The sequence below is a fragment of the Rhagoletis pomonella genome, unplaced genomic scaffold, assembly GCF_013731165.1.
Source record: "Rhagoletis pomonella isolate Grant_MI unplaced genomic scaffold, Rhpom_1.0 Rhpom_scaffold_00006, whole genome shotgun sequence".
In the NCBI taxonomy this organism is placed as follows: Eukaryota; Metazoa; Arthropoda; class Insecta; order Diptera; family Tephritidae; genus Rhagoletis; species Rhagoletis pomonella.
The window spans coordinates 77,116,824-77,139,861 of record NW_023458560.1 but is presented as its reverse complement, the minus strand read 5'-3'; the positions used below and the strand labels follow the sequence as shown (position 1 = coordinate 77,139,861).

Below are 23,038 nucleotides of genomic sequence, written 5' to 3'. Positions count from 1 at the left end.
CTTTATAATCTTCTCAGGTGTGATTTTACAATGTTTTCCACGCCAGGGTATACATACGTATGTATGTATGCTTCCTTTACGGCTGTGATGCCATACGTATACGCGCCGTTGCCCGCGATTTTGTATGTATTTCAGCTGTTCGTAGCGTGATGCCGAAAATATCCTCGTGATAACGATTTGCGTCCTTTAGAAAGCAGTTAGACAGAAGAAAAGATCAAAAATTTTTTGTGGTTAGTTTTATTAGCTAGTTTGATAGTTTTCTGCTCTCGATATACATATGCGGAAATATTTGTATAGCTTAGTAAGCCACCAGTAAGCGCCAAATAAGAAGAAGAAGAAGAGTAAGCATACGAAACTCTTAAAAAAAAAAGCTAAAACTAGTTAAGCAAAAATTCTGCTTCAGAAATAAGTAAAATTTGGCACTATTTATCGAGGATAAAACGAAAACGCAAACCACTACCTTTATGTCGCTGGATGGAAAAATTTAAGTTTTTTACAGTGATTCAGTTCATACTAATCAAGGACAGATATTATCTGTATGTGACTCTCCGATTATCGACGGACCGATTTTTTTTTTCTGCCCTGGAGATTTGAAAAGCGAACACCTTTTAGTGCCATAAAAAAGGAGCACCGCCCAAGCTGTTAGTGGTACCAAAATCGGCTGGAAATCAGAATATTAGGGAAAATGCCATTAAAATCCTCAAATTGGGGAACCATCCTTCTATGATCACAGTGGTGCACGCTTTACAATTTTCCCCCAATAACAAAGTAATCAGCATTACGAAACCTTAGAAACTTTGTATCTAAACAATGAGCTACGAAATGATTTGCATTGGGGGCGTCTAGTGCTAATAGAAATCTTCACTTCCGATACATTATTAGTTTATCATTAATTCTGACCCCCCCCTAGAATTGGGAAAACATCTTAATCCGCATAGTAAAACAAGGAAATTGGAATCCATAAAAGATAAACTAAAGAGTAGTCGCAAGTCTTCTATGGTATCATTGAGGAATGAAATTCCTGAGGTGTTTACATTGCGTAAAATTCTTCCGAAGCCTCCATCATTTATTTATACCATCATCCCCAACCCACACATTGGATTTACACAGCTGTTATGCAACCGCTAGTGCTTAGCGGTGCCTTGGAATGGTGGCTAGTGATAAAAAAAAATAAGTATTTAAAACTGAGGCGTTGTGCATCACTCCCACGAAAGCGCTAAAGAAAACTCTTAGCCCCTAATATGACAGTTACCAAAATGGTTATTTGGCCACCAAACTGAATTTATACAAGGTGGTGTTGTTTGATCAGCTGATTTCTTCACCTTACATACATTGTTTTTGTTTTTACTGATTTGACAGCACACCCATCAAAAAAAAATAACAATACATGTAAAGTTTGGGGCGAATTGAGTTCTGACATAACACCCGCAATATAAAATACATGTGGTTGTTGTTGTTGTATTCCTGCTACCACCTTGTATAAATTCACCTTGTTTGGCCACAGTAATTAAGTTAAGCTAAGCGGTAAATAAGACCAAGTCGTTCCTCGTAATAGTTTAAAAAAGTAGCTTAAAAAAGGAGCTGAGACTAGTTTGTAGCTAACTATTAACTAACTAGCATTCGACTAGTGGTAACTATTTATTAACTATTTCCATTGACCGTAACTAACTACCATTGAAGGGCAATGGCCGCAAAATAGTGAAAACTGGTTTCCTCTGATTTGGATGCCAACTAACTTGTAGCTAACTACTTTTGGACACAAAATTTCAATAAGAAAAACAAACCATTTTTTTTTGTCCTTTTACTTTTTTTTATTTATTTATTACTTTATTTTATTACATTTCATAGTAGTTATTTAGCCGGGAGCTTCGACTTGAATGGCCACCTATGCTCCCGCGAAGCAGCCGCTACTGCTTTAGTGGGTGTTATGACAAACTCGGTTTGCGCTCAGCTATGGGTGCCAGGGCACTAGAAATGCAAATTATTGTAGTGTAGTACGTAAAATTTACGTATATTGCGAATAACGTAGGGTAAAACTGTCCTATGTCTAGGGTTAATATATGAACACATACGTATGTATGTATATATTTGTAGCTCATGGCATGTATGTATGCATATATGTATGTATACACAGTTCACATGATAGCCTCTAGAATTGAAATGGTCGCACTTGCAGCATTCAAGTCAAACACACAAAAGTACTTTACCCCCTATTTTAGTCCATCTTGAAACAAATAAATATGTACTCCCAAATGTACCCCAAAGCGCACTCGTAGTTGCAGTGCTAGTCAACTTACGAGACCTTTATTTTCCATTATCATTTCATTTCAGTACTATTTCGGCATTTTCCTCCTGTTTTACCTTTGTAGATGCCGGAAACTTTACAATCGCAAATGTTTGCACAAAATGTGAAAACTTTACTCACATTTGGCATATTGTGGTTGAGCAGTGCTTGAATGCTCGAGCATAAAATAGTAAAATAGCAGAAGAAAACAAATTTACTAATGTTCCCCTATCCCGACATGTAGATACATTAGGGCGGTTCCCAAATGCACAAGAAAAACAAATTTTTGTAATTTTCTTGCTGCCACCTCCAGAATTATAAAAACAGGGAAATAAGGAGAGGGATATATTTTAGTTTGAGATCGGTTAATATTTAAACGTGTCGCCGGGACAGTGCGCGTTACCATTCCAGAAGCTCTAAGTTCAAGCCACATCAAAAAATAAAAATAAAATAATAAAAAGGTGCTTTCTAATAGCGGTCGCCCCTGCAGCCGCAAATCGGAGGAGAAGCTCGGCCAAACACTACCCTATTGAGCAAGGGCCAATGTACTATTTGTTCATAACAATGGGAATATCTTGTGAAAATGAGCTAATCTGGCAAAATAGGATCTACGACCTAAAATTAAGTTCATGCTTTTCGGCAATTTTTGTGTAATTTCAAAACTTGAAATTTTCCCTATAGTTTATCGGTTATAAAAAACTATGTTATAAAATTTAAACTTAAGTATTCATCATAATTTTATGGTTTGGAGGTTTCTGAAGGGAAATATTTTTATGCGATCAAAAATCTCCGTTTTTAACGATTTTATAACAATTCAATGAAATAATGTATTTTCCCCATATAGAATACATATGTACTCAAATATATGCGAAACTTCAAAACCCGGAGGCTTAGTTAAAAAAATATTACATTACCATTACAAAATAAATAAAAGATCGGATCTCCTTATTTTTAATATTGCTCAGTTTAGGAGAGTGGCTGAAAAATAAAATATTTTGGACCAGCCTAATGTACATACATACTCGTCTAGAATCACAAAAAAAAACACATGTGTTTGCATATATTTTATCCTAAACATATGTATGTATGTGTTAACTAACGCACATCAGTCAACGGAATCGCCATTCACCAAAAACATAAAGAAACTACTCGTCGTAGCATTAAAAAACAAAGAACTGGCGTAAACTCTACGCTGCATGCCTCACACACACATACATACATACATACATATATACACATTTTAAACATCACTCAGTCACATCCGCGCAAACACCCACTTTTGCCAGATTCCCTCTTACATACAGATGTATGTACGCGTGTTATTTTTTCCTCGCCTTCGCATACACTGCATTCTTGAAAGCATTTCAGCAATTCACGTGCTTGCATGCGTACTTATGTACTTTTGTGTTTTTGACTTACCCGCAGTGTTAGCATAAATGTCTCAACTTCCGTTTCTGGTTTTTGCTCTTTTCCGGCAATGCATTTCCTGCAAAGAAAAAAATAAAATAAAAGAAAAATAAACTATTTGAGAATTACGAAGTTAAAAGCGAAATACATGTGAAAGGTGTGAATTCAGTAGTTCGACATACATAACTACATATGTACATATGTATGTACACCCAGAACGTGTAAATGTACACTTAATGGCTGTAAAGTTATTCGCTTGAGAAAATTTAAAGAGTTATTTACCCTCGACTGAGGTGAAACTCGCACAGAAAACAGTAGCGATTTGGCGAACAATAGTGTCAGTGAGTGGCAGGCGGCAAACAGGTTGGCAACTCTGGCGTAAGTTCTTCAGCGCCACTTGATAGTATTTATTTGTAACAAAGTGATATGTTTTGCGAAGGCACTCGTACACGATGCGGACTTTTTGATTTTGCAGATTTAACCTTGCAAGTGCTTTCATGTTGAACAGTTGGAAATACATACATATGCACGTACTAGGTGCTTTAACGGAATCCATATCCACATAAATATTTGGTATTGTACACTATACATACAAAATCGAATCACCATTAAAATATTTCACGAATAAATATTTTATTTAACACTTTGGCATGTTAAAATATTTAGAAGTCATCATCAAATCATGAACATCTTCTAAGAAATCCGCATCGAAATTAGGTTCCACGACTTGCTACTTGGATCCGACTGAGCTTCCAAAGGACACGGGAAGCTTGCCAGCCAATGAAAGCTTTCATACAAAAATAATTCATATTCTGGTAAGCACGCTCACTTGGCGCATACATACATTTTTTTTGTTTATCGTACTTACCTAATCGTTTGGTAAACATGCTCGGCCATAGTGACGTCACCGCAAACATAAATGTGACCTTGCTCCTCAACAATCAGCTTATACAGTGAATCGAATTCCTTTTCAATCAAGTCCTGGACGTAAGTCTGAAAATCGAGAGGGAAATGAAATAAAATTAATTCCGCTTAGCCATCAACAGCAGCGGTCAGCAGGAAAAAGTGGAACCGCGCTAAATTAAGTAATTCAAAAATAAGTATCCAATATTTTTGGTTGCTAAGGCTGACCTTCGGTATGTTGGGCTCCCGTGAGAGTGCCAAGAAGGCGCGATCTAATATTTTATCACGCACCAGTTGCGCCTTCTCCTCTGCATACAGATCCACATCGCGATTGCGACAGCCGAAAAAGAGCCAAACTTTGGGCAGCGCCATATCGGCGTTCATTTCACGTAACATTTCGAACTCCTGCCAGAAGGAACGGAAGGGCGCAATGCCCGTACCTGGACCAATCAGCACAATCGGACGTGTATGCTCGGCGGCTAGATGGAAACTCGGCGCGCTGCGCACAAACATATGCAGCTCGTCGGACTCGTGCAGATTGGCCAGGTAATTGGAGCAGACGCCATAACGCTCATCACCATTGCCATCCTCGCAGCGATAGCGTACAATGGCCACTGTCAGATGTATCTCGTTGTTGACTTTGCGCGGCGACGACGAAATCGAATAGAAACGCGCTTGCAGCGGCATTAAGTTGACCAGCACCAGTGTGGCGGGTGGCTTACAAGAGGGAAACTCCTCCAACACTTCGAGCAAATGTGGCAGTCGCCAATGGCGCCAATCCTCGTATGCGGATGAATCGTTGGCCAGCAGCTGCAAACGCTCCTTGTCCTGATTGTCATCACAAAATCCAGACAGCAGTGTGAGCATTTGACGCGTCGGCGGCGTGGTTACATCGAAGAAACGCAACAGCAAATTGCGCATTGAGTCAGGTGGCACTTTGTCGTGTGATTCCCACAACTTGAAAATACCGTTTGAGGTGTGCTTTTCTTTTAGCAGCTGCAGCTGCAGTACTTCGTCCACATCTTCCACACCAGTAAGCCGCTTTAAGACGCCATCAACAATTTCTGCACGATTAGCTGGAAATATGCCAACATGGTCGCCGGGCTCATACTCCAAGCCGGGTGCGTTGATCTTCAAAAGTATGGTGGTCTTCTCGCCATTACCAATGTTCGTGAGATTAAACGGTGTCTCTTTGATTTGACAGCAATAGACTTTCTTGTTGTGGAACTTGGACAACAACTCTTCGAGCGTGCCACGCGTCTTTGAAGGTACCAAACGAACTGTATTCACAGTGAGCGAGTCATTTTGTAAAGCTAGCGAGGCATCCGATAGACTCTCCTCCGGATCCAGACAGAAAGTTTCACAAGCCAGCTGCAAGGAGAGGATTATTTTAAAATTTATTTGCTAACCGTGGAATAAGCCGCATTAAAGGAAAGCCCGAACGAACCTACCTTAAACACCTCCGGTGCCCATTTACGGAAAGACTGTTCTTGTGCGCACATTTCATCGCCGTAAGCCAGCTTCAACAGACGCTCACCGCCTAACTCGCCGAGTATGTTGTCGACATATTGGCCAAAGGCGCAAAAGTTGGGATAGGCAGAGGAGCCCAAAGCAAACACAGCGAATCTGAAAGTGAGGAGGGATCGGTATAACAATTTCAGAAGGGATGCAGTGTGTAGAATTTATAGGAGCAAATGGCGATTATGTACAGCAAAGGCAGAGAAAATGTATAAGACGAAGTCTTAAATATTGTTTCAACATCTAAGACTTACATACATATATTAAAAAAAAAATTTATAAAATTGTTCTAACGATAAGTCAGAGCCATCCGCAGAAAAAATTATTGGGAACCACTCTTCTAATCGTAATACTAACTGATCAATATACACTGAAGCGGTCGTATTTTCGAGTGATAATATCTCTAGCATGTTACAATTGATGACAAATTTTTAGTTGGAAATACGCACTTTCAAATCGACGGGCTCGGGCCTCAGCTGTCACACTATTTTAACAGGTACTCTTAAACTATATTCACACTACAGCATAAATAACATTGTTTCGATCAAATTACTTTACAAAAACCAAGTACGTTCACATTTTCTTTCATAATTGCTATAGCACGTGTATGAACGTGTGAGTGTGGTTTGTACTTGATTTCAAAAAACAAATGATTGCATGTATTTAGGCATTTTTTTCAAATTTCCTCAACAGCGGGGGCTAAAATAAAAGAAAAATCTTTTGTTTTCTTCATATTGATTTTTTTTGATTTGGTTCTTGATTTATGATAAACGATCTTATTTCTATTTAATTTATTGACACTATTTGCACAGGATTTTCCAGTTTTGGACCACTGTGCTACATGTATTATGAATGTCGCAACGTTGCGATAGCGATCCGATACGATATTTGTAGCTAACTCGTTTGAGAATAATTTTCTACATAAAAGCATGTTCACATTATCGCAATTTACGGCTCATTGGCAATTTATAAGCAAATTAATGCTGAAACCAAGTCATTTCGCTTGTAAAATCTGTCAATAAATTAAATAGAAGTGAGATAAATTATCATAAATCCAGAATCAAATGAAGACAGAAAAAGTTTTTTTTTTCATTTATTTTAGCCCCCGCTGTTGGGGAAATATGAAAAAATGCCTAAAGGTATCTTGTTGTTTCATTTAATTAATTTTATCAAATCGATTGAAAAACGAAGGCTGTCGACTATTTTGAACAGTAAATTCCAGTTTTTGACCACTGTGCGTCGGCAGCTTGCGATAGCGATCCGAAAAGCTGCTCCGCGGCTGTCAAAAAATATATTTGTAGGTATCTATATATATAATGTGTGTAGCTGTTATTAGATTAGATCCATTTCTATTATTTGACCATTCACATAAGGTTCTTCTTGTTCTGTTCTTTTATGTCAAACACATTCGCTGCTGTATTCAAAGAAACTCATGTCGACGCCAACAAAGCGTTTAGATAGTAAAGAAAAACTAATAATGCGAGAATAGTGGATAGGGAAAAAAGTAAAAAACAAGTAATTTTTAGCAAAAAAAAACCGACTTAAAAAAAATATATATATATATATATATTTCATGATCCAAGGATCGGATCTAAACCAGATTAGTCTCTGAGAGACTCTACCTTTCCGATGCAAAAAGAATCGAAATCGAAAACCATAAACAAAAAAATAAATATTCCGGCGAACTGATAACCTCCTCCTTTTTTGGAACTCGGTTAAAAACAAGAAATACGATGGAGGGTTTAAGAATTTTACAAAACAAGTAATTTCTAAGCAAAAAACCAAACCGGCTTCAGTTCTCATAAAGAAATTTTAGCTTATCGTTAATCTCTTCATGATCTAAAATTAGAATGGGACCACCCGTGAGGTGACACCTTTCCTTTAAAAAATAATAATAATTATAATAAATAATTATAGAGATCGGTTAACGGTGTGCGGCCCATTATTTATTACAAAGTATAGTATATTTTTTTTTTTTAAATAAAAACCCTTTAAATCCAATTTAAAATTTTGGGCAATATTTAAAAAAAAAACTGCTTTTGTAACAATTTCCAGCTTTTTAATAAGATTTACCTGAAATATTAGGTAGATGAAGTAATTACTTTTTTAGGAAGCCAACTGTTGAAACGAGTATGTAACACTATTTTGTGCGCAAAGAAAACATTATTTTAAATAACGAAAACTTTTTCTTTGCTTTATTTTATTTAATTTAAATTATTTTGTTTTCGTGCCGTTTTCCTTTTTTGAAATTTATCTGCTCTTCAAACACATTTTTTCAGAACAAACTTTATGCTTAAAGGGCAGATAAATTTTAAAATGTACTTGAGAAAGCGGCCCTTAGTTATAATAATTTTTTCATATACATATTTTCTTAGCTTATTTTTTTGTATAATTTCCATTCTATTTTTTATTTATTTTTTTACCTATTTTATTTTACTGTGTTTTCATGTACTATCTACACTTATACACGTACACAGCTAATCGAATAGGTATCTCAAATAAATCGAATGTTGATAATTTTTTTTTTTTAAATTATGCACAGCACATGCCCCACAATCTCTCAATGGTTACGAAGACACTTCTCTGTAAAATTTAAGCCATTTAGGCCGAACTACTTTTAGTCAAATCGTTAGTCAGTGCTCGACCATTAAAATGTTAAGTACACTATTAGTTTGCAAAGTTTTCCTATTTTTTGTGCAACTTGCTCACCAACAAGCAGTCTTAGCGCAGGAAGCACCTCTCATAGAAACTTCACTTGGCAGGATTCGCGGCAGTGTACTGACTTCGCGTAAAGGACGTGATATCTATGCCTACCGCGGTATATATTATGCCGAAGCACCGACCGGATCACGGCGATTTGCGGCACCCGAGCCAGTCCAAGCATGGAACGATACGTTAAATGCCTTAGCGGATGGTCCGATGTGCCCACAGGAGCTTACAGGCGCTTTAATGGACGAAGACTGTTTGTCGCTGAACGTTTATACCACAAATGAGACGGCATCAAATCCAGTGGTTGTTTACATACACGGTGGTTCCAATAAAGCTGGTAGCGCAAATAGTGAAATCGACGCTGGACCGCAGTATTTGCTCGATGAGAATGTAGTGCTAGTGGGTATTTTCTTTCGTGTCGGCGCTTTCGGTTTCCTAAGTACAGGCACCGAAGAAGCGCCCGGGAATTACGGTCATTTGGATCAAGTGTTGGCCCTCAAGTGGGTGAAAGAACATATTTATAACTTTGGTGGAGACCCCAATAGGGTCACACTCCTCGGACAGAGTGCTGGGAGTTTTGCAGTAACTTTGCATTTGGTATCGCCATTGTCAGCGGGTCTCTTTCACGGTGCCATAGCACTGAGCGGTAGTACGACACATCAATACCTTTTAGACAATAAATATTGGAGCCGAAGGCTCGCATATGATCTCGGCTGTCCCATGTACGAGGCTAAATATTTAGTAAATTGCTTAAGGCAGATCAGTTGGGAAGAGATAACTAACGCGTCGGTGAGATGGGATACCTATGGAATTCTAGGTTCAAATTGGAATTATGAAATTGACGGCAATTTTGTATTGGAGGATCCTAGCGAGGCAATAGGTGGAAACCGGATTAATCGTGTGCCAATCATCACTGGCGTCACCCAAGATGAACTCGATTTCGACTCACAGTGTAAGTGCACACTTCCATGAATGACGTTCTCGATTTTATTATTTAGCCGAGAAATCTCACGGCTGAGATTTTTTTAATGCAAATTTTATTAGAAATATTAAAACATAGCTATTAAAAAATTAATAATTATTTTTTCTGTTTTTAACCAACTTCAAAAAAATTAGGATTTTATATATTCGTCGGAGTATTTTTTTTACTTCCCACAATGCAGATTCCAAAGAGCCGTGAGGCTATTAATCTTAGCAGGTCATCTAGTCTGCGTTAGGCATTCGCCATGCCAATTCAGATTATAATAAAATTTAATTCATTCTTGATGGATGGGCGAACAGAAAAGGTCTGAGGTACACACATACATACATATTTTCGAGTTTTTCTATTTCCATTTTAAAGCAATAAAAAAGTTTAAAGTTGAGTTATTGGAGTAATTTATGTCGCTGTTAATATCTTTTTGTAATAATGTTATCTACCGTTATATTTAATTACGGATTTCTTTCGATTTTTACGGGTTGAAGATCGAAAACAAGGGCAGTCTACTTTTTTCCAACAGTTTTAGGGTGCGTTCACATAAAAAGCCGATTGGCGCCGCGCGAAGCAAGGCGGAACAAAGCGAAGCTGCTGATGGTCACACTGAATGAAGCGAAGCGCAGCTTTTCTCACGGACTCTGCTGCAAAGATACCACATAACTTACCGTCAATGAAAGGCGGCAAAAATATTTGCTCAATTTTATTCAAAAGACTCGTAAAATTCCTTTTGATTTGAATATTTTGATATCTTGTTTGCAGCAGCGTCTTGAAACATAAAAATTAAATAGAAAATTCAAAATCAATAACTGCTTTGCTTTCAGCTCCAAAACGCTAACGAAAATGCTTGCTGTATGAACACTTTCATATAGCTACAGAAATTTGAAAGCTTCACTCAGCTCGAAAAGACTTCGCTCGGCTCGGCTCCGCTTTCTTTGTGAACGTACCCTTACCCATCAAATCCCACCACTGTTTAAAAAATATAAAGCGCCAAATTTTCCTAAGGATGACCGAACGTAATGAAAAATACTACTAATTTTCACCAAAAAGGGGGGAACTTTAACCCTGTGTAGGAAACATTGCGATGCGATGGAGCAAAAAACATTCCTGGGATTTGACCATCACTTATGAATTTTGAAATTCTGAATTATGTCACTCCTTATATAGTGACAGAGATCCAATTTTCGTAAGGGTTATAATCCTTAAGCGCGGCCGAAGGCTGCCTACGCAGAAAGAAGTTCTTTGCAAAAATACTTCCGCTGCTCTTTTCCGGCAACATAGAAGGGAGATTTCTACTTAGTAACGGTACATATTAAACAATTGCTTGTATCCACACCGTGGAACCTCAGCAAACGTGTCGTCTAGTAAGTAATGATTATCAGTTATACATATGTTGTTATCAGTGTTGCCAGAAGTTTTTCAGCGATCCAACTAAATGGACAAAAAAGAGCTTAAAACAGCTAAATAAAAAATGGCTGGGGCTAAAAAAACGCTAAAAGTATTCAAATGTTTTATTAGTTAGAACAAAAAATAAAAAATAGGTACATATTTCTTAAAATACAATACAATAACAAATTAAAGGTTATTTCCATGACTTCCTACAGGGTTAATAGTTTCTGAAAAATTAATTACTCATTCCAGCCATTTTTAATTTTTAATGAAAAAATGAAAAAAAAATCAAACTTTAACAGAAGGAATATTTAAAAAATAACAGGTTCTGTGCCAAATTTTTGCATGTTCTGTTACAAAAAAAAAAAAAATCAAATTACTAATGAAGAAAATCGACGAGGAAATAAGAAATAGTGAGGGGTCAAATGAAAATACGCAAAGATTTTTTGTACATGAATGTGCATACATCATGAAAATTTTATACAAAATTCCTTAGACGCAGAACACCGAACACCGCCGCCGCCGCGCCGATATTTTCGTAATTCGGCGGTGGTGCGCGAAGAATGACAAAAACACGGCGGCGGCAGCGGCGTGGCTCGGCGGCGTAAACCTCTAGTACCTCCGAGGTGGTTCCATTCTAATTTGGTTTAGATCCGATTATTGGACTATGAAGAAATTAACGGTAATCTTAAAGTTTTACACGAGAATTGGTGTCGGTTTTGCTTTTTGCTAAAAAATTACTTGTTTGTTTAAGCAATAATCCTCGAGAGTCTCGTGCAAATCGATAAATTGTTTAAGTGATGATTTCATTTTTGTTTGTGGACGCTAAGCACACGTAAACCTAAGTTACAAGTACAAACTAAGTAGAAAATTTTAAAAGATAAGTGATAATTATTTTACCATTTCTTTGAAGTAAATGACCGATATGATTGATTGATAGGAAAAAAGCCCCAATCAGCTGTTTATTATAAACACAATTTATCAGACTCAGCAAAGTAAGCGAAAAAGGACGTTCACAGTTGATAAAATAATCGGGTAACCACCAGCAGTTTACCAAAACTGATTAAATGATTTCTGCATACTCCTTCTTTAACTTCTTCTTCTTCTTTTTTGGCGCTGTAACCGCCTAAGCGATTTTGGCCGAGTTCAGCAAAGCACGCCAGTCGTTTCTCCTCTGTGCCAACTGACGCCAATTGGAAACGCCAAGTGAAGCCAAGTCCTTCTCCACCTGATCTTTCCATCGCAGTGGGGGCCTCCCTCTTCCTCTGCTACCACCAGCGGGTTCCGAGTTGAATACTTTCAGAGCTGGAGCGTCGGTGTCCATTCGAACGACATGACCAAGCCAGCGGAGCCGCTGTATTTTAATTCGCTGCACTATGTCCATATCGTTGTAAAACTCATACAGCTCATCGTTCCATCGTCTGCGGTACTCGCCGTCGCCAACGCGTAAAGGACCGTAAATCTTCCGCAAAATCTTTCTCTCAAACACCCCAAGAGCCGCCTCATCGGATGTTGTCATTGTCCATGCTTCTGCGCCATATACCAGCACGGGCATGATGAGTGACTTATAGAGCGTGGTTTTCGTACGTCGAGAGAGGACTTTACTCCTGAATTGCCTACTCAGTCCAAAGTAGCACTTGTTGGCAAGAGTGATTCTACGTTGGATTTCAATGCTGACATTATTATCGGTGTTAATGCTGGTTCCCAAGTAAACGAAATTCTCTACTTTCTCGAAATTGTAACTGTCAACAGTGACGTGGGTGCCAAGGCGCGAATGTGCTGACTGTTTGTTTGATGACAGGAGATACTTCGTCTTGTCCTTGTTTACCACCAGACCCATGCGCTTTGCTTCCCTATCCAACTTGGAAAAGGCAGAACAGACTTCGCGGTTTTTGTTACCGATGATGTCGATGTCATCGGCATAAGCCAGCAATTGCACGCTCTTGTAGTAAATTGTTCCTGAGCGGTTCAGTTCTGCAGCTCTTATTACCTTCTCCAACATCAGATTAAAGAAGTCACATGAAAGGGAGTCGCCCTGTCTGAAACCCCGTTTTGTGGCGAACGGCTCGGAGAGGTCTTTTCCAATTCTGACGGAGCTGGTGGTATTGCTCAACGTCATTTTACACAGCCGTATGAGTTTTGAGGGGATGCCAAATTCAGACATAGCGGCGTATAGGCAACTCCTTTTAGTGCTGTCAAAAGCGGCTTTAAAGTCGACAAATAGGTGGTGAGTGTCGATCCTTTTCTCGCGGGTCTTTTCCAAGATTTGGCGTATTGTGAATACCTGGTCTATGGTGGATTTGCCAGGTCTAAAGCCACACTGATAAGGCCCAATCAGTTTATTGACGGTGGGCTTCAGTCTTTCACACAATACGCTCGATAAGACTTTGTAACCTATGCTTAGAAGGCTGATCCCGCGGTAGTTGGCGCGAATGGCGGGGTCACCTTTCTTGTGGATTGGGCAGAGCACACTTAAATTCCAGTCGTCGGGCATGCGTTCATCTGACCATATTCTGCACAAGAGTTGATGCATGCACCTTATCAACTCCTCGCCGCCGTACTTGAATAGCTCAGCTGGCAGGCTGTCAGCTCCAGCGGCTTTGTTGTTATTCAGCCGCGTTATTGCTATACGTACCTCGTCATAGTCAGGCGGTGGAACGTCGACTCCGTCATCATCGACTGCGGGCTCGGGTTCTTCTTCTCCACAACTTTCTGTGCTGCTGCCATTTAGCAGGGCGGAAAAGTGTTCCCTCCATAATTTAAGTACGCTCTGGACATCAGTTACTAGGTCGCCATTATTGTTCTTACAGGAGTGCGCCCCGGTCTTTAAACCTTCCGTAAGTCGCCTAACTCTCTGGTAAAATTTTCGGGCATTCCTCCTGTCGGCCAGCATTTCAAGCTCTTCGCACTCACGTATTTCTGCTTCTCTCTTCTTGTTGCGGCAAATACGTCTCGCTTCCCTCTTCAGATCCCTATAGCGGTCCCACATAGCGCGCGTTGCGCCCGATCGCAGCGTGGCCCTGTAGGCGGCATCTTTTTTCTCTGCAGCTTCCTGACACTCCTCATCGTACCAGTTGTTCTTTCGGGCTCGCTGAAATCCGACTACTTCTTCGGCGGCGGTACTTAATGAGCGGGAAATGTGGTTCCACTGCTCGCATATGTCGGTTTGTTGAAGAGTGCTCTCTGAGAGCAGGTGTGAGAGTCGAGTAGCGAAAGCGCTGGCTGTCTGTTGTGATTGCAGCTTTTCGACGTTAAGCTTTCCTTGCATATTTGGGCGCACATTTTTTGCTGCACAGAGGCGGGTGCGTATCTTGGCTGCAACAAGATAGTGGTCCGAGTCGATGTTTGGGCCTCGGAGTGTGCGTACGTCTAAAACACTGGAAGCGTGCCTTCCGTCTATCACAACATGATCGATTTGGTTTCTCGTTTTTCGATCCGGAGACAGCCAGGTAGCTTGATGGATCTTTTTATGCTTGAACCTAGTACTGCATACTACCATGTTTCGGGCCCCGGCGAAGTCGATCAGCCTCAATCCGTTGTCGGACGTTTCGTCGTGGAGGCTAAATTTTCCGACGGTGGTTCCAAAGATCCCTTCTTTGCCCACCCTGGCATTGAAGTCGCCAAGCACGATTTTGATATCATGACGGGGGCAGCGCTCGTACGTGCGCTCCAAGCGCTCATAGAAGAGATCCTTGGATGCCTCATCCTTCTCTTCCGTCGGGGCATGGGCGCAGATGAGCGAGATGTTGAAAAATCTAGCTTTGATGCGGATTGTGGCTAGACGTTCGTCCACCGGGGTGAACGCCAGTACTCGGCGACGGAGTCTCTCTCCCACCACAAATCCAACTCCGAATTTGCGCTCCTTTACATGGCAGCTGTAGTAGACGTCGCAAGGCCCCAGACATTCTTTGCCTTGCCCCGTCCAACGCATTTCTTGGATGGCGGTGATGTCAGCTTTTGTCCTTACGAGGACATCAACCAGCCGGGCAGAGGCACCTTCCCCATTAAGGGTCCGGACATTCCAGGTGCATGCCCTCAAATCGTAGTCCTTTAAACATTTGCCGTGGTCGTCATCATAAGGGGGGGTCTCATCCGAGGCTTTGCCTTGCTTCTTCACTGGAAGTGGTTTTTACGTGGCGGGTCCCAAGCCCAGCGCACAACCCATTGCTGGGACGGGGGTGGTTTCGCAACCAAATACACGTTTATATAGCGAGCCGCTTGCTCCAAGCAGACACCCGCTTGCAGCCGCACCTACTGGTGAACAGACGCTGCAGACTTCAGTGAGCCCTTAAACCGAATAAGTCAGAGTGGCCCCACCGAAGCTCCCTCTCTTTCTGCCGTGACCCAAGGCTCCACTCGGATTGGTTACCGCATCTCGCACATGGGTTGCTCACGTTGCCCAGAGTGCGCGAACGAGGACGCAAGAGTCGGGATTGAGTATAGCCATGCAACTGTAACTGCATACCCAGCGCAATGACTATACCCCATTGCACTCCCAGTCTCAACAGTCTCATTAAAAATTGGTCAAGCTCCCAGACAACTCATAGATGAGAGGAGCTTTTGATAGGGTCCTATCCCATACGTAGCTTTCAGCAGGAAAGAGAACTTACCTTCGTGGCGAAGGTCGCTTTGCCTTGAACAAGGCTTACGCCTCTTGCATCCTTGGTTTTATCAAACAGTATCACACTCGCATCAAACAAGCACTACCAAAATCCTGCACCTTAAATAAGAAATGCTTTATACCTGTTCCTCATTTTATGACCCGAAAATCAGTATGTGCGACTTTTCTAGGAACATCTTGAATATTCAGTACAATTGGGAGTAACTAGTCATCACAAATTGTGTTCTTTTTTGCAGTTATACAAAACAACACCGATCTGATTGCTGACATCGACATGAACTTTGGTCTTTATGCAAAGGAGTTCTTTGAATTCAATAGCACCGGCAACGATGATGAGCGAGCGAAGAGCATACGTCAGTTTTATTACAATGAATCCAGCATAAACCAATATAATCTCCTCGGTATCGGTCAAATCCTATCGGATGCTCTTATCGGACATGGCGTGTATAGATTGGTACAGTTGGCAAAAGATCACACGAATGTCTATTATTACCGTTTTGACTACGTTGGTGAAAAGTCTTGGTTTCCGGATAGTGCTGGAATGTCACAAGGTAGAGTACAGAAAGTAGGAAGAAATATTTAACTACAATTTTTTAACTACATATATTTCAAAAACACAGGCGCCTGCCATGGGGATGATCTTAATTATATTTTGAAACGCAGATACCTAGAAATTAACGACAATTCCACAGATATGTTGATGGTTGAACGCATGACTAATTTGGTTGCCTCATTCGCCGCAAATGGGTAAGTAAAACTCAGAACTCAGCTTAACGAAGTGAAATTTTCCAATAAAAACTCCTTTTCCCCCCAGCTCACCACCAGTTATAGAGAACGTTACTTGGTCGCCATATACTGCCAATAATACCGTTGTTATGTACATCAACTCGAATTCATCTATGGGCAATCCCTTCTATGTGGACCGCTATGCTTTGTGGGATAAATTGTTTCCGCTTGCGGAAAGTAGCGCTGGGTTACAGCTTCCTGCTGTAGTGCTGCTGGCATTTGCAGCTGCATGGAATATTTTATTTTGAACTATTTTAAGCAACGCGTTTTACGTATAAATTTGGTGAAAACTTTGAATAAAAAACCAGCTTGTTCTTTCTTTATGATGTAAGTTTTGAGACAAAAATTTCATGTTTGCTATTAGAACTAAGTTTTAAGTTATACTAGATTAACTTGCGTTTGCCCCTTACAAACTACGCTGTGGAACCCTTTAACCGAAAAAGTTGCTTTTAATTTTTCGCGTTGCGACTTTTCCAGTCTAAATCAAAATGCTCAAAAATTCAACACATTTTCATCAACATTTAAAACTTTTTTCTCATAAGTGCTAAATTTTTTTTTAAGTATACAGTTTCATAGCCCATTCAATTTTAGTGAAACGATGTGCCAGCCTCAAGTGGCTAATGATCACCTTTAATTCTTAGTTCTTATAAAACGAAGCTTAAAGATTGGTTCGTTCCGTACGATAGCTAAAGAGTGCTTACCCAAAACGCCTTCTTCACTTGGCCAAATCTGGGAACCGCCGAAGAAGAAGTGCTCTACAATATTCGTGGGAGAATATTCCTAGTATCGAAGAGTGCCTACCAAATAGCCAATGACCAATTACACAAGCCGTGACCACCGTTCTACAAGTACCCTTCTCTCGTCAAAACCTGTTTGCCTCTTTAATCATGTTATTTCGAATCGCTAACTTGCAAGTTGCCATTGGTATCCCAATTTTGCCTCTTTTCGCGCAGTGGGAGATTGGTACCTTTATTGGCTAGCCATCGAGCCTACAATTTTCATCTTCACTACGACATCAGTGGTCCGTAATTCCGACGAATAATTGCAGTCCAAATTCTTTAGAGAAAACTCTGTAGCCAATTGTCTAGCTTGGATTCATCCGTGTAAAAATTGTATTCCCCCCTGCTTCATGATCTTGAGGTTTGCCATTCTCTTCTGGACGGTATGCTCGTCTTAGTCGATTGCTTGGTTATAACTACCAAGAGTGTGAAGTATAGAGGCGTGGCCGAACCGCCGATCTTTCGATCGCCCACGTATTTGGGGTGGTACTTAAAATACCTGAAATGAAACGCTGTTCTTTGGACCTTACTCAGTAGTTTTGGGTGGCTTGCCTTTTGCGTTGATGGCCACAATAATAGTGTTGATCTGACTACAGAGGTGTAAAGACAATTTGTAATGCGAGGTGTTAGCCCCCATTTGTTTCCGACCGCTTGTTTGCATGTTATGCATTGTTGGCCTTCCTAACTTTTTCCTCTATATGAGTTCTCCATCAAAGGAATCTCAACAGTCTTAAAAATTAGCGGGCAGATTGTGTGGAGCCTGTGTTTCCTCGTTTCCTACTCTCAGTTCAGCTTCTAAGCGTGGCTATATTAGAGCGAAAAATGTTTTTCAGCGTTTTAGGATATTTACCTTTCATAGCAATTGCCATGCCTTCAGCATGAGCAGTGATGTGGCAACCCCCTCTTTCTTGGGCTATCAAAAAGGAGTTTACTTCCAATTTTCAGAGAAGAGGGTAAGGAAGGAACCCTTCTTGAGGGGTGCCTCTGCTTACCTTTCTGTTGTGTGTGGTGTTGCCAAACCTTATTAAGACGTTCTGCATTTCCAGTAAGAAAAACATTGGGCAGAATGTATAAAAACGAATTAATTGCTTTTCTTTTTAAACATCATAGCTTGCACTTAAATTTATTTGAAAAAATCGACTTAAAGGTCTGAAATAGACATGTATAATAGCGCAATTTTTATGGCGCTAGCTCAGTAACTCCGGCGCCGTCTATGGTGCCAGCGCACTAACTCAGCGTAATAGCGCAGTCTAGTGATTTGAAAACGGCGCCATCTGAGTGTCACCACTATACTCATCGTCATACAGTGTCATACCCAACACAGTGGTGTCATGTCTATTATTTCATTAGTTTTTGGGCGCTAAACAACGCTTGCACCGCCAGCCGAAATTAATAGCTAACATTGTAGTAAATGCCATGATATTTTCATCATTCTTGAGTAAAAGCTTTAGATTTGCCAAGATACATAAGTTTCTGGCGCTCTCACTTCTCAAAAGCAAAAACAAAGTACAGGCATGTAATTTTTCAAAGGATTAAGGCGAATTGTGTGTGTGTCTCATCGGTTTCTTGGTCCTAATGGCGTTAGCGCTTCTTATTTATTGGCGTTGGCGCGGCAACTGCGGTGGTAACGATATAGCGCCGCGCAGCGCAGGGTTACCCATGCCTAGTCTGAAATTTTAAGAAAAAGCATTTGCTTAGTTTTATACAAACGACCGTTGTTTTTGGAAATTCGTCAGAATTTCACTGCTAATTTTGTACTTGCTACTACGTCTACTACAAAAGGCGATCTAATTATTCCTCTTTCTCCCCACTATTCTATCACAAGTTACAGAAACTTTTATTATTGAATCATGGCATGGCCGTACCTTTTAATTGCCGGCTATGCTTACCGTACACTGAGCCAAAAGCACAATGGTTTTTTCAGTCAACTTATGGTTTTATATGGTGATTCAAGCTGAACATTTGAGAACAACTTCATATCTAAGGCAGTGGCTGAACGTGCAGAGGTGCTTGCTGTTATTTGTTGGCTTCCAGCAGTATGAATGCCGTCAGCGCGATCAATCATTTTTATTTTTTATCACGAAAAAGCATCCGTGAAGTGCAGAACGAAATTAAACGACGAAGAAAATTGATTCAAGTTGAACATGTAAAGACCAATTAATAAAGCGGCTGTAGCTGAGTGTGTAGAGATGCTTGCTGTTATTTGCTGATCCCGTCAGAGGCAACGTGTTAATATGATTATGAAAATTTTTGTTTTGTATCTCCGAATTATGAAAAAGCGCCTGTGAAGTGCAGAGCATAAACGAAATTAATCGACAACCAAAAGTTTGGTTAATATTACCAAATAATTGTTGAAAACATCAACCAAGGCATTGTCAATTTGTTGATCTTTTGCTTAGTGTAGTTGTCTGTTGTATGCAATGTGAAGATTCGTAGTCGGTGGTATATTGTAGCACGTCGAATGCTAAGATCTTTCCGTAACAACTACGGAATGCTCCGGCAGTTAGGTTAGACGACCGCATCTTTCGTTCATGAGAGCACCCCATTGCAAAATGGTGGCATGCATATTTAGCAAGCAGCGAAACAAGATACAGCAAAAAAAATGAAGCTAGCGAAATGAGAGAAATATGTAGCAATTCCAACAACAAAACAACTAGCACAGGGTCGCATTTATCTTGCTATGCTTTTTTTGCAAAATCTCTCGTGAATGTTTCTTTGTTCTATACAAAGCTTCTTATGCTTTCTTATAGGTCATTGGACACTCATCCCAAAGGATTACCGCAAATTGTTTTAAAATGTTTGCCATTTGAATCGACATAGCTTTGGCAGATTTTCCATTTTCCCCGCCTACTCTAAGGTAGCTCAATTGCAGAGTGTGCTGTTCCAACGCCATCCAATAGAGTGGCAGCAATCGCAAAAGAAGAAAGTGTCAATGGTATTTTATTTTGCGATCGCATCTTTCTTCTGGCGTGTCCAAAGATTATAGCCCACCCCACTTTCATTGTTGAGAGCATCCATATTCGAGTCGAAAGCAAACTTTTGTTCATTTTAACCTTGGCATATTTGCTTAAGCAAACATATCGTATATATATTCTGGTTCACGCTGCAAATCTTGATTAAATATGGCATGCATTGACCACGGGCTACAGTAGTCAAATTACGTCACGTATTCGAATGTACATAGATAACTATTTGGACGACGCACAGTGGGATTTCGGAGGAAAAAAAAAATATATATTAATGATGGTTAGATTTTGTCGGTTTTTATATTTATTAGGAGCAGGGAGTGTATTTTTAGGACCTAAAACCCTATAAAAAAAAGGCAAAATAAAATAACGAAATAGGCAGAAAAAGGCACTAGAAATCGCCAAAAAAAAAGCAAACGAAGCCACTAAAAAAGAAAACAACCTCAAAATAATCAAAAAATACTTGTATTTTAGAAATGTTTATTTTACAAGTAAAAAAAAGAGAAAAACTTTGAACTACTTTCTTTATATGAAAAATTTGTACTTTGTATCTTTTCTCCTTTGGAGTTTTTAACTCACAAAACTTTAATCCCTATAGTTGTAGTAACATTGAACCACAAGATGCATTTTGAAGTTTGCTGGTAGCATTTCATTCGATTTTCGCGAAAAGCCTTGAATGTAGTGAACTTGCGATTTCTAAAACTTTTTTAAGCTTTTCGTGGTTAGGCTTGTGTGGGAGGTGTGCGTCAAAATAAACCGATTAGAGCCATTTTAAGGATATTTACTTATACATATTATTATTATAAATGAATGGACGTAATTTCGGAGTCGTGCATTCATCGTTGCGCTTTTAATGACATTTTTAAGGGTTTTTGAGGTTAGGTTTGTGTGGGTGGTATGCGTTAATGTAAATATATTTTTTCTATTTCTGTAAATATATGGACGAAACTTCGGAGTGCTACAATCTTCAGTGCCCTTTGCCACATAAAAATATGCGGACCTAACACACTGTGCAACGTCAGAGCTACACCACAGTAGACTGTGGTTAGATTAGAACCACTTGTACATATACACATGTTATGTATATAGATTTATAGGTGCGAGTATTTCCGATATGTGAGCGACAGATAAGATTCTTATTCTTCCTTTATGTCGTGCGTACGAATTCATGAATTCAATTAAAAAAAAAATCATGTTTACGTTGACAAAACGCTTCAACGATACAGATAAAATACGAATTTAATGACGCGTGTTAAGGTCATTTTCAATATATGCGTACCATATTTCATTGAGAATTCAAGAAAGAAAACAAAAAAACAAGCGAAAGATAAATTTCAACTGAGCAACTTCCAATGTGAGATCGATTTTAGATGATCGATTTCAGCAATTTTTAAAAAAATTTGAATTGTGCGTACAGTGAAACCTCCCTTGGGCGGGCACTCACCATCAGTCAATGGGTCTAATCGGAAATCATGAAATTTTCCTGTCATTTTCTATACAAAAATTTCAAATTTTTCGATGTACAGGAAATGTGCTTTTTTTGCCTTACAAGGGTGCGACATTCTAAGAAACGAACATACAATTTTCTCACCCTTTTTCTTTATTTTGTTATATACTTTTATTTATTTTTATTTTATTTTAGAAAAAATGAGGAAAAAGTCGAATCAAATTTTTGAACGTTTATTATAGATTTCAAAAAGAAGTGCCATTGGAATTGATTATTGTGGTACACCAACTGTACATTGAATTCTTGTACATGATTCCAGAAAATTATAAAAATAATAAAATATTAAAAAGTTATTAGCACTAACAGCTGACACTACGAAAATGAAAATAAGCCACAATACTTGCGTATTTTTTGAATTTTTTACGTTTCAAAGAATAAATAATAAGCATTCAAAGTCTAAAAAAAAAATACATTTTTAGAACAAAAACGTGTAATGTGCAAATATAGGACTTCGCATAAAAAGAAAGTTTCATAAATCATCTTTAATCGAAAGGGGTCAAAATCGAATGCATATTATATATTTTTTTTTTTATATATGAATACTTATTGGTTTCCTTTCACAGAGTTCATTTGTGCTTGAATGGCTATTTTAAAAGACCCTCGTTTTTTTTTTTAATAGGTGGTACTCATTAGCCGCTGAATCCACGATACTCTTCGTTCCCCTAATTGCAAAGAAAACAATGTTGTCACCATTAGGCTACTTCAATAAAAAAAAAAAGTTTTACGGTGATCTTAAATTTTTTTTTTTTTGGTGGGAAAACAACAATAATTTACCCATAGGTACTATTTTGGAGATCACCAAATCTCCTCATCAGACTTCTTCACCGCAGTCACTGGGATATGAACCATTAGAAACGGCTTCAAGCTCAATAAAAATTGTGTGTGTAAAAATTATGGCAAATTTTATGCATAGTTCCCAGGCGGGTTTAAACAAGAAAGCGAATTCATACAAGTGGACCAATAAATTTAAATTATTTTGTTTTGTTTTATTCATTTATTTTTTCTTTTTGTACTACAACACTTTACCATACTTTATTCCACTTTGTCTTAATTTCATTTTGTTCTTTTTTGTTATTAATTTTATAATGTGTTTTATTTTCTTTACTTTCTATTTAAATATAATTTTTTTTTTTATTTTAGGTTTTTACTTTGTTTTATTTTGTTTTATTTTAGTTTACTTTGTTTTTTTTTTTTTT

The 23,038-nt window shown here is 39.1% G+C and overlaps 2 protein-coding genes across 2 annotated transcripts in view; one reads left to right on the top strand and one right to left on the bottom strand.

Moving 5' to 3' along the window:
- The window catches only part of LOC118741341 (nitric oxide synthase-like), a 300,680-nt gene continuing 277,642 nt past the window's right edge, over positions 1-23,038 (bottom strand). The window contains exons 14-18 of the mRNA XM_036473278.1: positions 6,046-6,220; positions 4,823-5,965; positions 4,560-4,684; positions 3,704-3,770; positions 1-184 (exon numbers count right to left, since the gene is read on the bottom strand). Of these exons, the coding sequence (XP_036329171.1) occupies positions 77-184; positions 3,704-3,770; positions 4,560-4,684; positions 4,823-5,965; positions 6,046-6,220 (1,618 nt within the window). The 3' untranslated portion in view covers positions 1-76. The remainder of the gene's footprint in view (positions 185-3,703; positions 3,771-4,559; positions 4,685-4,822; positions 5,966-6,045; positions 6,221-23,038) is intronic.
- Positions 8,765-16,887, top strand: LOC118741342 (esterase FE4-like). Its single transcript, XM_036473279.1, has 4 exons — positions 8,765-9,773; positions 16,041-16,355; positions 16,425-16,551; positions 16,619-16,887. The coding sequence occupies exons 1-4, from the start codon at positions 8,765-8,767 to the stop codon at positions 16,836-16,838; spliced, it is 1,671 nt and encodes a 556-aa protein (XP_036329172.1). The 3' UTR covers positions 16,839-16,887.